General features: G+C 49.7%; 4 protein-coding genes across 4 annotated transcripts; 3 read left to right on the forward strand and 1 right to left on the reverse strand.

Annotated features, from left to right (window-relative positions):
• Positions 1-149: 149 nt before the first annotated feature.
• atmA (DNA-binding protein kinase TEL1) lies at positions 150-9279 on the forward strand (the record flags this gene model as incomplete). The annotated part of the gene is made up of 9 exons (XM_058447912.1): positions 150-228; positions 280-322; positions 386-1735; positions 1789-2129; positions 2180-6641; positions 6695-7085; positions 7137-8198; positions 8249-9206; positions 9260-9279. 9 exons carry the CDS (start codon positions 150-152, stop codon positions 9277-9279), a joined length of 8706 nt encoding a protein of 2901 aa, XP_058313323.1.
• Positions 9280-9807: 528 nt separating this feature from the next.
• N7498_000850 (uncharacterized protein) lies at positions 9808-10854 on the forward strand (the record flags this gene model as incomplete). The annotated part of the gene is made up of 3 exons (XM_058447913.1): positions 9808-9876; positions 9950-10193; positions 10247-10854. The coding sequence occupies 3 exons, from the start codon at positions 9808-9810 to the stop codon at positions 10852-10854; spliced, it is 921 nt and encodes a 306-aa protein (XP_058313324.1).
• Positions 10855-11286: 432 nt separating this feature from the next.
• N7498_000851 (gluconeogenesis factor YvcK family protein) lies at positions 11287-12899 on the forward strand (the record flags this gene model as incomplete). Its single annotated transcript, XM_058447914.1, has 2 exons — positions 11287-11482; positions 11533-12899. The coding sequence occupies 2 exons, from the start codon at positions 11287-11289 to the stop codon at positions 12897-12899; spliced, it is 1563 nt and encodes a 520-aa protein (XP_058313325.1).
• A 195-nt stretch (positions 12900-13094) lies between these two features.
• Positions 13095-13773, reverse strand: N7498_000852 (uncharacterized protein; the record flags this gene model as incomplete). The annotated part of the gene is made up of 2 exons (XM_058447915.1): positions 13095-13303; positions 13377-13773. 2 exons carry the CDS (start codon positions 13771-13773, stop codon positions 13095-13097), a joined length of 606 nt encoding a protein of 201 aa, XP_058313326.1.
• Between the last annotated feature and the right edge of the window lie 205 nt (positions 13774-13978).

Genomic DNA, 13978 nt, shown 5'->3' on the forward strand with positions numbered 1-13978 from the left:
TGCCGCTCCACAAAACAACTGCGTCAACAATGGTCAAGGCGCGAATTTGTCAATCCCAGTATGGCTGATTGAAGTCCGAGCTTACGCCTGGATGGTCGCGCTGTCGTCGTCGTGGAAGCTTGACGAGAGCTTTCGCTTCGCTCACCATAATGGGGGAGATCTTTCTGGACCGAGCACTCGGGCTTCTGGCCTCGGATAGGCAAAAGGATCGAACTGATGGGCTAGCAGGTTGGTTGGACATGTCCTACTTGATAGGCAAGTGCTAAACGGACACATTAGACCTAAAACATATTCTACATCAGAACAAACGGAGCTCCAAACTGTAAGAGCTTCGCCGCGCAGATGATCATCAACCAACAGCTAACGTCTGACGGGATCATTCTAGTTTAGATCTCAATGATAAAGCCTGCCACAAAATTTTCGAATCCCTCTTCCGGCTGGTCGCTTCGGAAAAATCAGTCTACACCCGAGCCCAACGATCGAACTCCAAGAGCCCTTCTACCACACGGCTGTCAACATGCGCGTCGGTGGTTCGGATTGCGGTCGACATCTTCCTGCGGAGTATCAGGACCAAAACCGTCCGTCTCATCATTGACCATGTCACCGAGACCATACCAATCCCTGGAGAAGGCCTCTGGGAGCTCCTAAGCGTGGACTACACCAAATGCCTAACATCTCTTCTTCGCTACCCACCCCACACTGAGCACCTTGGAGATGGAGAATGGGAGAAACTCATCGAGTTCTGTCTTACCGCATTAAACCTCCAGGAAAGCGACGAGAGTCAACCCAGCATCCGCAGCGGAAATCGGTCTGCCGGTGAAGACCTACTGGATGCTAGCGATGGCCGCTCAACCCCGTCAAGGATGACTCCTGCTCCAGCTTCCAGAGAAAAATATGTGGGCGATAAAAATGCCATCGGAGAGGCTGTAGTATGTATTCATGTTCTGACCGCAAGCCCCAGTGCTCCGGTTCAGGTTGCAGCCGAAAATATCCTTCATGGGCTTGTGGAGTTTGTCAAATCCTCGTCAAGGGTTGCGGGGAATGCACACCAGCTTGCATTCAGTAGCATCAATACAGTCGTTTCGAAAGTGTTGTTTGATCAGTCTGAAGTGGTTCGATCAGCTCTTTTGCGCCTTGTCCCAGTAATTCGACGCCTGTGGGCCACTAAGCTCCAAAACCTGAAGGACGAGTTACTTGTTACTTTGATGCACTGCACAGTGGTCTTGACCGATGCAACTCGGAATGATCTGTCCGCGTCGCTGGAGCCCTCTATCGAGGGACTTGTCGACTCCCTTCACTCCGAATATGTGAGACGTCCCGAGAAAGAGTTGATGCAGGTTGATGATGTGGTCTTCTATGACGCGACAGACAAGAAGAATCGGCCGCTATATGGACCTCGCTTGGGAAGCTCTCGGTCAGAACACAAATGGTCTCTGATTTGGGTCATTGCAAACCTGTTACAGCAGTCGGAAGACATCTCAGCTAATCCAACAGGTCGGAATCCCCTTCGAGAGACCTCGGGGAAACGGCAACGCTTGAATTCCGGCATCGACGACATTTTTCGAGATGCAGTTTCAGCAACAGGTGCACGGAGGATTTGCGCCCTGCAACTTGTTCCTTTTCTTGAACGCACGATGGACGCAGATAGAAAGGAATCTTTCCTCCAGCGACTGATACCTAACATCATCGATGAAAATGGCGCCATTTCCTCCTGGACAATGATTGCGCTGGCAAGGTTAGTAAATTGTATTCCTAATCCTCGACTCAACCTAATCGATAGGGGGTTAGCATCGCAACAGGGCCTGACTCGAGAGCCTTTCCGTTCAAAAGGCATTGGTCACGAGCTGTGGACCTCACAGCTCGAGCCTTCTCTTCCTTTGTCACATCTAGAGCTGCCTGCAAGCTCATGGGCACCATAATAGAATCTGACCTGCTGGAGTATTCTACTGCGACGGAGACCATACGCTCTATGCTGTTTTCCGCGAATCTAAACGGTCCCTCAGCCATTTCAGATGCATCTCTGGGTCTTTGGGCATTAATAGCACGGAAGAGAACACAAATAAGTCCCGGCCCAGCACAAAATGCTTCGAAGCACATCTGTAGTTGGCTGAGAGAAGCGTGGACTATTGGTAGGCTCTTCGAACATCTCTCATTCCATGCTTCTGATTACTAAAGGTAGAGTTTGCAGGCTCAGTCACCGACCGCATTCAAACAGCTCAAGTCGCTATGTTTGCCCGCCCATTCGAATTGCTCAACCTTTTCATGGCTTGCACCAATCGACCTTTCAAGCCTCCTTGCCTTCAGGAGACAGGGCCTACGGGACCAGTAGGAAGGGCATGGTTTTTCTTTCATGAAAATCAAGAACTTCTGGAGTACCTATTCAACATCGGGTGTGATATTCGCAACTCCGACCCATGGAGTCGGGACAGTTCATGGACCCTAGAGCCATCAGCACGACAGGACGCCGATGATTTGGTGATCCTAGAACTCTTACGATCAAAGTCTGAGGTGTTCCTTCAAACATGGAAGACATTGACGGAAGACAGATCGCTTCATATTACTGCAGATATTCTGCAAATACTCACATCCTTTTGTACCGTGTCCGCTCTTTTTGGGGCATGTCTTCCCCAGCAACTGGAATCACGAATGCAAGAAATCCACAAGAACTGTCATTCCATGTGGAATGGCATCTGTGAGTTCTTCGCGGCTCACGGATTAAACTCATTACAACCTTGCCTTGAGACGATATTGCCATTTATTCCTTCGGGGCCAAGTAATTGCTCTATCGCCTGGATTGGCATTTCATCGGTCGTGACTCCTCTTGCTAAAGTACTCGAGATGTTCCGCCAGGGTTCCAAAGAAGACCGCACCACCATGCATGACCTTATGGATTTGGATGACCGGCTGACAGCCCAGGGAGACCAGTTATCGACCGATCAAGGTATCCTATCTCTGAATCGGGAGTCACTCGCACTATTTCGAGACATCGCCACTTTCCAGCGGTGTGTGACTGTTCAGCTCTCCATCCTGTTAAAGGTACAGACGGAAACTGGCCCTTTGGAAAACCGTTCATCGGATCTCATTGAGTACCTGACGAGTTTGGATGAAGCAGATCTCTTATCAGCTCAACGTGTATTACCTGAGGTCTACCGCATTGTCTCAAAAATGAATCGGAACGAACTGCTTCGTGTTCTGGAGGACCTGGGAGAAAAGTGTCTCCAGTCATATGAAATGGAACGGTGTGAGGCTGCTCACGGCATCTGCATCAGTATGATGTCCAGTTTTGTTGCATCCTGGACAGATGAACAGAATGAAACATTGAGTGAATCAGCCATGGACCTGTACAGCTGGTTTATGGAGGCCCTCTTGGCTAGAAAGAGAGCCTCGCCGAAGGTTTATATTGTCTTATCCGAGCTCATCCAAGCTGTGCTTGATGCTCGCCCTTCATACGGCAGCGAACAATCACTTCCATCACCCCGTACAAGCCTCTTCACTATTCTCCAGGCAGGCGATGTCCAGGTCAAGTTTAGTGTTGCAAGGTTCATACCTTTTTTGTTCGAGCGGTTCCTGCTCAAGGACCATGACGCTATCTTTGACGATGTGCTAGGAAGCTTGCCTAGAGATCCAGATTGGGTTGAAGGCATTGCGCTTCGCCTTTTTGTCTTATCCCGATTGGCTTCTGACTGGCACACTCTACTTCGCAGATGCATTTACCACATGTTTGAGACACCCGCTCAGGTACCAGCCTCTCTCGAATACGCGCAAAAATGCATGAAGTCGGTATCGAGGACACTGGGCTTGCGCGATGCAAGAGAACTATTCCGGCTTTTCGCGTCTCAAATACTCTACACCTGGATGGAAACACAAGCAGTGATTTCCATGCCATTCAGTATCTTTGAATACGGGAGCCTCAAAGAACTACTGCTTGACGTGAGGGATGAGGCTGTTGGGCAGATGATGATGCGTGGTAAGGAATCGGAATTGCAAGAGCTTGCAAGCTATCTCGGCATTCCCTACGCCGAACTCCTGGAAAGCTCTTTCCATAGAGCCGAGGCCTATTGTATCGCACGGGACATTACCACTCCACCTGAGCCCGGCAGCCAGCCTAAGGGCGTGGAGGTTCGAATGAGAAAGCTACTTGGTACCGACGGGTTCATGAAAAAGATTGACAGGCACTTTCCTGAAATCATCGCCACCTTCTTCAAGTCGCTGGATCGTTATGATCAGGTTGAACGGGCCTTTTCAAAGCGACCAAGCTTCCAGTATGCCCTTGACATCCAGAACAAAATTGTGGACAAAAGCGCTGCTCAAATTTCCCTACCCGCGAATCAACAGCCCTCTTTTCGAGCTCGCTACCTCCTGGATGAGCTCGACTTTCTTTGCAAACGAGTCGGATTTGAACTGGAATCGATATGGACTGCAGCACTAGCCTCATTTATCTGTCGGTCGCTGTTAGAGACAATACATCCCGCCCTTGGATCTCTTCATACCTGTTCTGTTATTCGGAAAATCAGAATTCTTGTCTGTTTGTGTGGTCCTGTGATCCTCGAAGGCTATCCCTTCGAAATGCTGCTTCATGCCCTCCGGCCATTCCTGAGTGATGTCCACTGCTTGGAAGATGCCGTAGGAATTTTCTGGTACTTGCTGGAAGCTGGAAAAGAATACTTGGTGGACAAGCCTGATTTTGTGGCGGGAATTTGTGTCTCGACATTGTTGACCCTCCGCAAGCCTTTTTCGTCCTCGCTGGAAAGCACAACACAGCAGAGCCAGTTCAAGTCGGCTCTTACGAACGCTGAAAACTTTCACCAGTGGCTCTGGCAATTTGCCGAAAAGTGTCGCAACTCGGATTGGAACGAGAATATTCAGGAACCCTACTCTCGAATGTTGTACCTGGCTCAACAATTGTCAGCACCTAGTCGGTCAACAAGCAGGCCAAGCGAGAAGGACCTGGTTTTCGAAGTGCTTAAAGACCAGGACGCCGAAATCTCTTTGCTCCAAAAGCCGATAGCGGATCTCGTGCTCTCGCTATTGTGTCCCGAGTTCAAACAGATAGCTGATGAAGGCACCAGATCCACCGACAATGCTCTTGACCCAAATCCTCACATTGTTTCGTTATGGCGTACACTGCACAAGTTCAATGGCGGACCCGAGTACCGATTATGGGCTGCTAGAGTCATTGGGCGCTCTTTTGCGGCCTCTGGCAAGGTAAACGAAAGTTTGCTTCGAGAGCAAGACCTCTCATTGTTCAACAGTCCGACCTCCATTGCCCCGTATGATGCGTTTTGTTTCTCCAAGTCCAAAATCCTGCAAGTGCTCTGCGGGAAATTGCAAATTCAAGATCATATTGAGATTGGCCTCATTGAACGCACTCTGCAGGTCATTCTCAGTAATATTACCAATTTTCCAGAAGTTCAAGGATGCGCCGAGGTCATTCCCGAAACCCTGGTACCGGCTTTCATCTGGAGTCCGTATGCATGTCCCCAATTTCCAATTTCGGCGACCGAACTTGAATTGTCCAACAAAGCTGAGACTGATGCTGCTGACTTGCATGTCACCGAATGGGCGCGTAATGTCTCTCTGCTTTTGTCAAATACCACATTGGATGATCCTGTTCTTGGTGCATTGCGCAAAGTCCTTGTCGCAAGTCCGGACTTGGCAGTACAATTGCTGCCTTACATAGTTCACGATTCATTGCTGGTGGAAGGTGGCCAAAGAGGCCAGATTCGACAATCTATTTCCGACATCTTCAGGCAAATCCTGTCAGAGGTCAGTGCAAAAACGATTCCGCATGCTCGTCTTGTTATCAACTGCATCTTGTACCTGCGTAACCAGCCCATGGTCGAGGAATCGACAATGGTGGAACGTGACCAATGGCTCGACCTCGACTTCGGCGAGGCAGCTGCAGCTGCACATCACTGTGGTTTACAGAAAACCTCGCTTCTCTTTCTCGAGATACAGGCCTCCAGGGTCATTTCAGGATCTCGCCGCTCATCTGTTGCCAAATACGAGCCACCCATTGGGCTACTTCACGACGTATTTAAAAACATCGATGACCTGGATCTATTTTACGGCATTCAACAAAGTTCGTCTTTGACCACGATAATGGAAAGACTGGAGTACGAGAGCTCTGGTTTCAAGAATCTTCTCTTTCAGAGCGCACAGTATGATAGCGAGGTTCAGATGTCTGAAAGAGCGAACCCTCATGGAGTTCTGAAAGCTCTGAATGCGACCAATTTGCAAGGAATTGCCAATACGATGCTGTCCGCCTTGGGAACCTCAAGTGAAACACAAGCACCCTTTTCCATCGATAGCACGTTGCAAGCAGCAACTAGTCTTCAAAAATGGGATGTTCCCGTATCACCATTGGATTCCTCGCCATCGGCGACTGTCTTCCGTGTTTTCCAAAGCTTCGATACATCATCGTCTCTGCCGGAGGTTGCGTGCTGTATCAATGATTGCTTGCTAAGCACCCTCGATAATCTTGTCGAAACCGGCCAATCGGCAATAAAGTTGCGGGCTTCGATGCGGGCCTTAGGAATCATGACCGAAATAAGTGATGTTCTCCAATCATCATCGTCCGAAGCAATCCAGGAAGGATGGAGAAGTATAATGGCAAGGAGCAGCTGGTTAAAAACGGAAAGGTACGTACCAGTCACCCACCTTGATCGTCTGATACAGACATTGATTGAATTAGTTATCATGAGGTTGGTGAAATCCTGAGCTGGCACGAGGCTCTGTTTTCATCTATCAGAAAGCATGACTTCCTCAAATCGAAGGCGAGCCTGAGCTCGAGTGAATCGCGACTGCTTGAAGCAAATGTCTTTCGACAATCGCTGGAGATCACGAGAAATCATGGTGTCTCTCAGGCATCGCTCAAATCTGCAATCACTCTCTCCAAGCTCGCTGAACCCTGCGCGGAGCTAGGCATGAATATTGAAGGGGCTGCGAAGTTTGATCTTGCGAATGTTCTCTGGGATCAAGGCGAAATGACCGCATCGATTCGGATGCTGCAGCACTTGAAAGGACAAGGTGACTTACACAAGCAAGCAATTCCAATCAGCCGCGCTGAGCTACTTGTTACCTTGGTGAGTCAAATACTAAAATTCGTCTACAGCAGCTAACAACTGGTTCTTTAGGGTGACCATGTGGCCGAAGCCCGCCTAGAGAAACCCGAATCGATTCTTCAAGAATATCTGTATCCAGCTGTCAAGGAACTGAAAGGGGCTTCAAAGGGAGAAGAGGCCGGAAGGGTCTATCACGGGTTTGCCACATTCTGTGACCAGCAGCTCCTAAATCCCGACGGGCTCGAGGACTTCAAACGTGTTGAACAGCTTCGAGACCGCAAGGAGAAAGAAATGAAAGGCCTAGAAGATATGATGAAGACTGCCGAAGGCCGAGAAAGAGAATCTTTGAAGATCTTCCGAGCAAAGTCCAAACAGTGGTTTGACCTTGACGACCGTGAATACCAGCGTTTACTTCGGAGCCGAGAAGCCTTCCTACAACAGAGCCTTGAAAACTATCTCCTGGCCCTGAGAGAGAGCGATGCTTACAACAATGATGCTCTCCGATTCTGCGCGCTTTGGCTTGATAAATCAGACAGCGATACTGCAAACGCAGCTGTCAAGCGATATCTCAATGATGTCCCAAGTCGGAAATTTGCGCCCCTGATGAACCAACTTTCCTCACGTCTACTCGACGTCTCCGACGATTTCCAGTCTTTACTTACGGGATTGGTGTTCAAAATCTGTGCAGAGCATCCATTCCATGGCATGTATCAAATCTTTGCCAGCAGCAAGTCCAAAGGAGGCAAAGATCCATCCTCTCATTCTCGATTCCGAGCTGCTAACAAGCTCGTCGACCGGTTGAAGAGCGACAAGGCCATAGGGACTACTTGGATTGCTGTTCACAATATGAACATCACTTATGTCCGCTTCGCAATCGATAAGCCGGACAGCAAGTACAAGACAGGCGCCAAGATTCCTCTGAGGAAGCTCTCCACGGGAGATCGACTTGCGAAAGACGTGGAGACTTACAAGCTTCCTCCGCCCACAATGAAAATCGACTTGCGTGTCGACCGCGACTATAGCGAGGTCCCCTCGATCCAAAGGTTCAATTCCGAGTTCACAATCGCATCAGGTGTCAGCGCTCCCAAAATTGTGACTTGCATTGCCACCAATGGCGAGCGTTATAAGCAGCTGGTAAGATATTCTACCTTGGTGGAAATGAAGCTACGCTCACACGTTTATAGTACAAGGGAGGAAATGATGATTTGCGTCAGGACGCAATCATGGAACAAGTCTTTGAGCAAGTCAGCAGTCTTCTCAAAGACCATCAGCCCACTCGTCAACGAAACCTGGGGATCAGAACGTACAAGGTTCTCCCCTTGACACTCAACGCAGGAATCATTGAATTCGTTCCAAACACCATTCCACTCCATGACTACCTCATGCCGGCACATCAGCGGTATTTTCCTAAAGATATGAAGCCCAATGCCTGCCGAAAAAACATTGCAGATGTCCAGACCAGATCATTTGAACAACGAGTGAGGACCTATCGCCAGGTGACCGAGCATTTCCACCCGGTGATGAAGTACTTTTTCATGGAGAAGTTCAACAACCCGGATGATTGGTTCAGTAAGAGGCTGTCGTACACCCGCAGTACTGCTGCTATCTCCATTCTCGGCCACGTCCTCGGCTTGGGTGATCGACATGGACACAATATCTTGCTGGACGAGAGGACAGGAGAAGTCGTCCATATCGATCTGGGTGTTGCCTTTGAGCAGGGCCGAATCTTACCGGTTCCAGAAGTGGTGCCGTTCCGCCTCACACGAGACTTGGTTGATGGATTCGGCATTACGAAGACCGAGGGCGTGTTCCGTCGCTGTTGTGAGTTCACACTGGAGGCACTCCGACAAGAGTCATACAGTATTATGACCATCCTCGATGTGCTCCGTTACGATCCGCTGTACAGCTGGACTGTTTCTCCCTTGCGAATGAAGAAGATGCAGGATAACCAGGAAACGAGCGATGGTCCACCAGTTTTGCCTGGAGCGGCAGATAAATCCTCGACGAACGAACCCAGTGAGGCCGATCGAGCTTTGACGGTGGTGGCCAAGAAGTTGAGCAAGACTCTGAGTGTCACTGCTACTGTCAATGAGTTAATTCAGCAGGCGACTGATGAGAAGAATCTTGCTGTTCTTTATTGTGGTATGTGTCCTCGATCAATTGTCAAACGTGCTAGCAGGCTAACATTGTTACAGGCTGGGCATCCTATGCATAGTGGTATTCTACTTTTTCTTTTTCGTCGAGTTTGTCTTGCATCAATGTACATAAGGGAGGATTGCGTGCCACACAACCGTTCAACTGTTTTCTAGGAAGGACTATCCAGGCAAAATACCCCGAAATGTAGTTCCAATTATATTACTTGTATTGATGATTTATACCGAATGATATCTCGACATACCAGGAGAATCTGGCGACAGCCCGTATCATGTCAACTACATATCTCAGCCCCAAGAACTCAAACCGCGGGGAGACAACTTACAATATCCCTGAACTACCGGATATGTGTATACTTCCGCAGCCCTTCAAGGGACACCGGCGCCGTCGGTCTCGTGAAAGTGGGGCCAACTAAAGCAAATTTGGCTCCTCTCCGAGAATTGACAGGTGCTGCGGTCCGGGAACACGCGTCACCCTTATTTTGTACCGGGAAATTGGGCTTGACACAAGAAGTATAACACAAACTAAGCTCCATCAAGGCTTTCAGGCTATACATGAAGCATTCGGATTTGCCTTTGCGCCAGTTACCATGTCTCTAACCTTGATATCAGAAGATAACCCCTTCCAGGGTTTGATTGCAGATTCAAATGACGATCCGGTAGGTGAACCGATGATTCTGAAAATTTAAGGCTTCATAATACTAAGATTTAATCCCGTCTTTTCTCGGAAAGGGTCTGTTGCAATTGCGCTACGAGAAACACCGAACCTGTCGAAATAAGCAGCAGCGCGAGAAGATCCTAGCGGAAGACTTTTCCGGTTGGACTTTAGACGAGATTCTTATGCGACTAGACGGCCCTGGGAAAGAAGAAGGATTTCTCGATCCCCGGAACTGCCTTGTCATTTGGGCCAGGCCCCCTTCTCATATCCGCGATCTGATATCATTTGTGCAAAGCGAATTGAAGGATGCTGCTCCATGTAAGTTTGAAGAAGGTTACATACCATCAATCTGCTCACCGAATTGCCAACAGCACTTTGGTTTATGCCTCCTGAAAACCAGCACATAACAGTCTTAGAAGTGGCACATTCTTTGACCGAAACGCAGATCGAAGATCTCATTCAAATCCTCCAGTCTTCCACAAATATCACCCCGGCGCAGATTTTAGAACATGCAATTGCTCATAAGACACGCCTTCTGAAGCCAATGGTGAGCTTCGACTCCGCTGCACTGGCACTTAGTTTTGTTCCCGCCGCAGGCGAATGCTCAGCAGAACGATCCGAAGGTCATAACGATAACTACACATATCATCATCTCCGTCGAGATATATTTGACATGGTTCGGCAAACCAATGTTCCCGTGGCTTCACGTTATAGTGTTCCTTCGGCACATGTCACTATCGCACGCTTCATCACGCACGAAGGGTTCCTTGTAAACGGGACACACCCAGGGCAGCTTGACCATTCGCGCGTGAAGTTGCTAGTTGATAAGATTGGTGGCATCAACGAAAAGTTGAAAAGCGTCTATTGGCCTCAACCTGATGGTACCAATCCTGAAGCAGGTGAATGGGTCGTTGGGCAGGATAAGGGCTTGGTAATTCGGAGGGGACGTCTTTGGTACGGAGGGGGTGAGGATGTGTAACTCATTCTAGTCACTGTTAGGTGTATTTGAAGAACATAGGGATGTTAGTTATCTATCTAAACGGTTGCTTCCCGCGCAGAATTTTGCTTTTTGCTCCCAACGTACTTTCGAGTCGTCGAGATATGCGATCTAGGGATTGGCAGTTCCTCTCTTGAACAGCCCGTTATGTCTCAGTTCTATTTTTGATCTGCCAAGAGACCGTCCCCGCTAGGTATTACTGACCTTTCAAAGGTTGCCTGGCAGTGCGTGTTTCTGCGCTCAGTTTTTGTTATTCGTGATTCGTGGCATTTCCAGGCTTTCGTTGTGGCGGGTGCGGCCCGACATCCAATCGCGAAAAACATCCTTGACCTTTAAAACCGCTTCAACGAATAAATCTGCCACCTGGAAGTTAGCCGCACAAACGCATTGTGATTGCGACAGTCATCTCCCATCATGGAGACGACACCCAACAGGGGGATCGTGGTCATCTCCGGTGGAAGCGCCGCCAACAACCTCGTCGATGTGTTCGACGCCTTGCGAGAAAGCAAAAATTGTCTGCTCAGCTATATCATCCCTATTAGCGACAATGGAGGTTCTTCCTCAGAACTGATTAGAATCTTCGGGGGCCCTGGAATCGGCGATATTCGAAGTGAGCGAGTCCCTTCCTCAATAATGACACAATGCTGACTGTCGCGATAGGTCGACTGGTCCGGTTGATTCCTGACTCGCCCGTCAACTCAGAGCGCACGGCGATCAAGACTCTATTCAACCACCGCCTACCCGCTGATGTGGCAACGGCATCGCATGAATGGCAGTCCATTGTGGACGGAACCTCTGACCTTTGGAGGTCCATTGTCCCGGCCAAAAAGGAGTTGATCCGATCTTTCTTTAACATGCTCAACTTGGAGATCTTGAAACGCGCTCGGCCACCGTCATCAACGTTTGACTTCACCTCTGCCAGCGTGGGAAACCTATTTTTGACGGGCGCGCGACTCTTCAGCGGGTCCTTTGAGAGCGCCGTCTATCTGCTTGGCAGCATTTGCGGCGTACAGTCAGATATCGTGCGCGTTGTCCCAGCAATCAACTCTAATTTCTCTCATCACATCTCCGCCACTCTCGCCGACGGAACCGTCATTGTCGGCCAGAACAGCATCTCTCATCCCAGCGAAGTTACGGCGCTGCAACCGGACTGCGGCTCCCGGGCTAGACGCCCCAGCTTACTGCTTGCTGACGGGGATGACTTGGACGATACAGACCCATCTGATCAGTCGGATGCGGTCTCATATGAGGAGGACCATCTTCCCGGTTCTCTCGCCACACTCCACAACAAGAATATATCCTTTAATAAAACCAAGAATGAAGATCTGCCCAGCCGGATTGATCGCATATGGTACATTAATCCCTACGGTCAGGAAATCAGGCCCGCCGCCAATCCACGCGTGCTAGAAGCACTGGACGATGCCCAGGCTATTATCTACAGCATCGGCTCTCTCTATACCTCCATCCTCCCTGCAATTATCCTCCGCGGTGTCGGCAAGAGCATTATGAGAAGCCCCGCACGCCACAAAATCCTTATTCTCAATGGATCATTGGATCGCGAGACTGGCCCTCCGTCCGAGCCGTTCTCTGCATCTGACTTTGTCGAAGCGATCGCCCGCGCCGGAGAGGAAAGCCGTGGACGTCGTCATCGCAGAACCACCCATCACCACGGCTCATCCACCTCGCCGTCTTCACCAGAGACTCTCCGACCCCATACGTCTATTCCTTATACTGCATACGTGACTCATGTTTTGCACCTTGACGGGCCTGGCACTCCTCATGTGGATCGGGACCGGTTGGCAGAGATGGGCATTGAAACCCTTCGCTTGTATGGTCGGAAGATTACTGCCATGGATGGCGACAAGGAAGTCGTTCTCGGCACGCAATATGACTCCAATGCCCTGACACAGGCTCTTGAAGTTGTTCTGGGAAAGAAAGGCGACGCCATGGTCCGAGGAGGTGTTGGCAGTGGTCTCGGCCGGCGGAATACACTCGACCCCCGACCGGAGAAGAAACACGGCGTGTGAATGGCATGTATAACACATAAAAAAAAGCCAGGTGCGCCTGAGCAATGCAATATTCAAATATTAATCATCTCATTCGTAAGATAAGCATTATAGAAAATAAATCATCCCAGGAGGACCACCCCAATGCAATGTGAACGCCATCCTTTCTATGCTCCGCTGTGCCGTGCTCAAATAACGGGGATATGCAAAGACAGTTCACGCCTGAGAAGGCGGGACCAAACTTCGCTTCTTTGTTGTCAACTTGAGTTCTAAGGGAATAAGACTCCTCTTGGGCCCGCTCTTGTCAACCTTTGTAATAACCTTTCGGCATATTGGACATGTACCCCGGGTTTGTTTGCTCGAGTCTAATCGTTGGTCGGCCGAGTTCAGGTATTCAACGATGCAGCGATGGCAGAAGAGGTGGCCTATAGATATGTGTTTGGTTAGAGAAAGCTCAATGAGTGAGAGGCATGGGTTGCCACTTGTGGTAAAACTTACCACACGCAGTGCTGGTTGCATCCTCCGGCGTGTCCATGCACACAGGACACTTGTATGCGCTGAGAACGGATCCGCTTCTCTCCCCTTCTGCTGACTGCTGGGCCTTGATCGCATCCTCCTGTTGTTTCGCAAGCGCTTTTTGGAGTGAAGTCTCAGGTTCAGTGAGATCAATGGACTCAATAGCCTCCTCTTCCTGCTCTACCTCTTCAGAACTATCTGAAGAGTTGGGGCTCCAGAAGCCATCGTTTTCACGTCGACGCTTAATCCCGCGGGGCGTGGTTTGGCTCCCCGCCCGATCTAGTGTCGACGGTTGATCGGGGGGAGAAGAGGTAGAAGAGCGGTGATCAGAACTCGCTTGCGCAGAGGTGAGATCGACGACTGAAAGCCTGCGACTCATGCTAGGATCAAGGGGTTCTCAGGTATGTAGGGAATCAGAGTTCGGCGTTGAACAGGCGCATAACTTGCGGGGTTCGTGGAGGAGAAAGGTGCAGGCTTTTGTACTCTGGCCCGCCAGGTTTCACGTGGGGTCTTCGAGTGGCGACGAAAGAAGTCGTATATATTTATAAGACAATGCAACCGCCTAAAAACCCGACCTAGAGAAT

Source organism: Penicillium cinerascens (genome assembly GCF_028974065.1).
Source record: "Penicillium cinerascens strain IBT 15544 chromosome Unknown contig_16_segment0_segment0, whole genome shotgun sequence".
Lineage (NCBI taxonomy): Eukaryota > Fungi > Ascomycota > Eurotiomycetes > Eurotiales > Aspergillaceae > Penicillium > Penicillium cinerascens.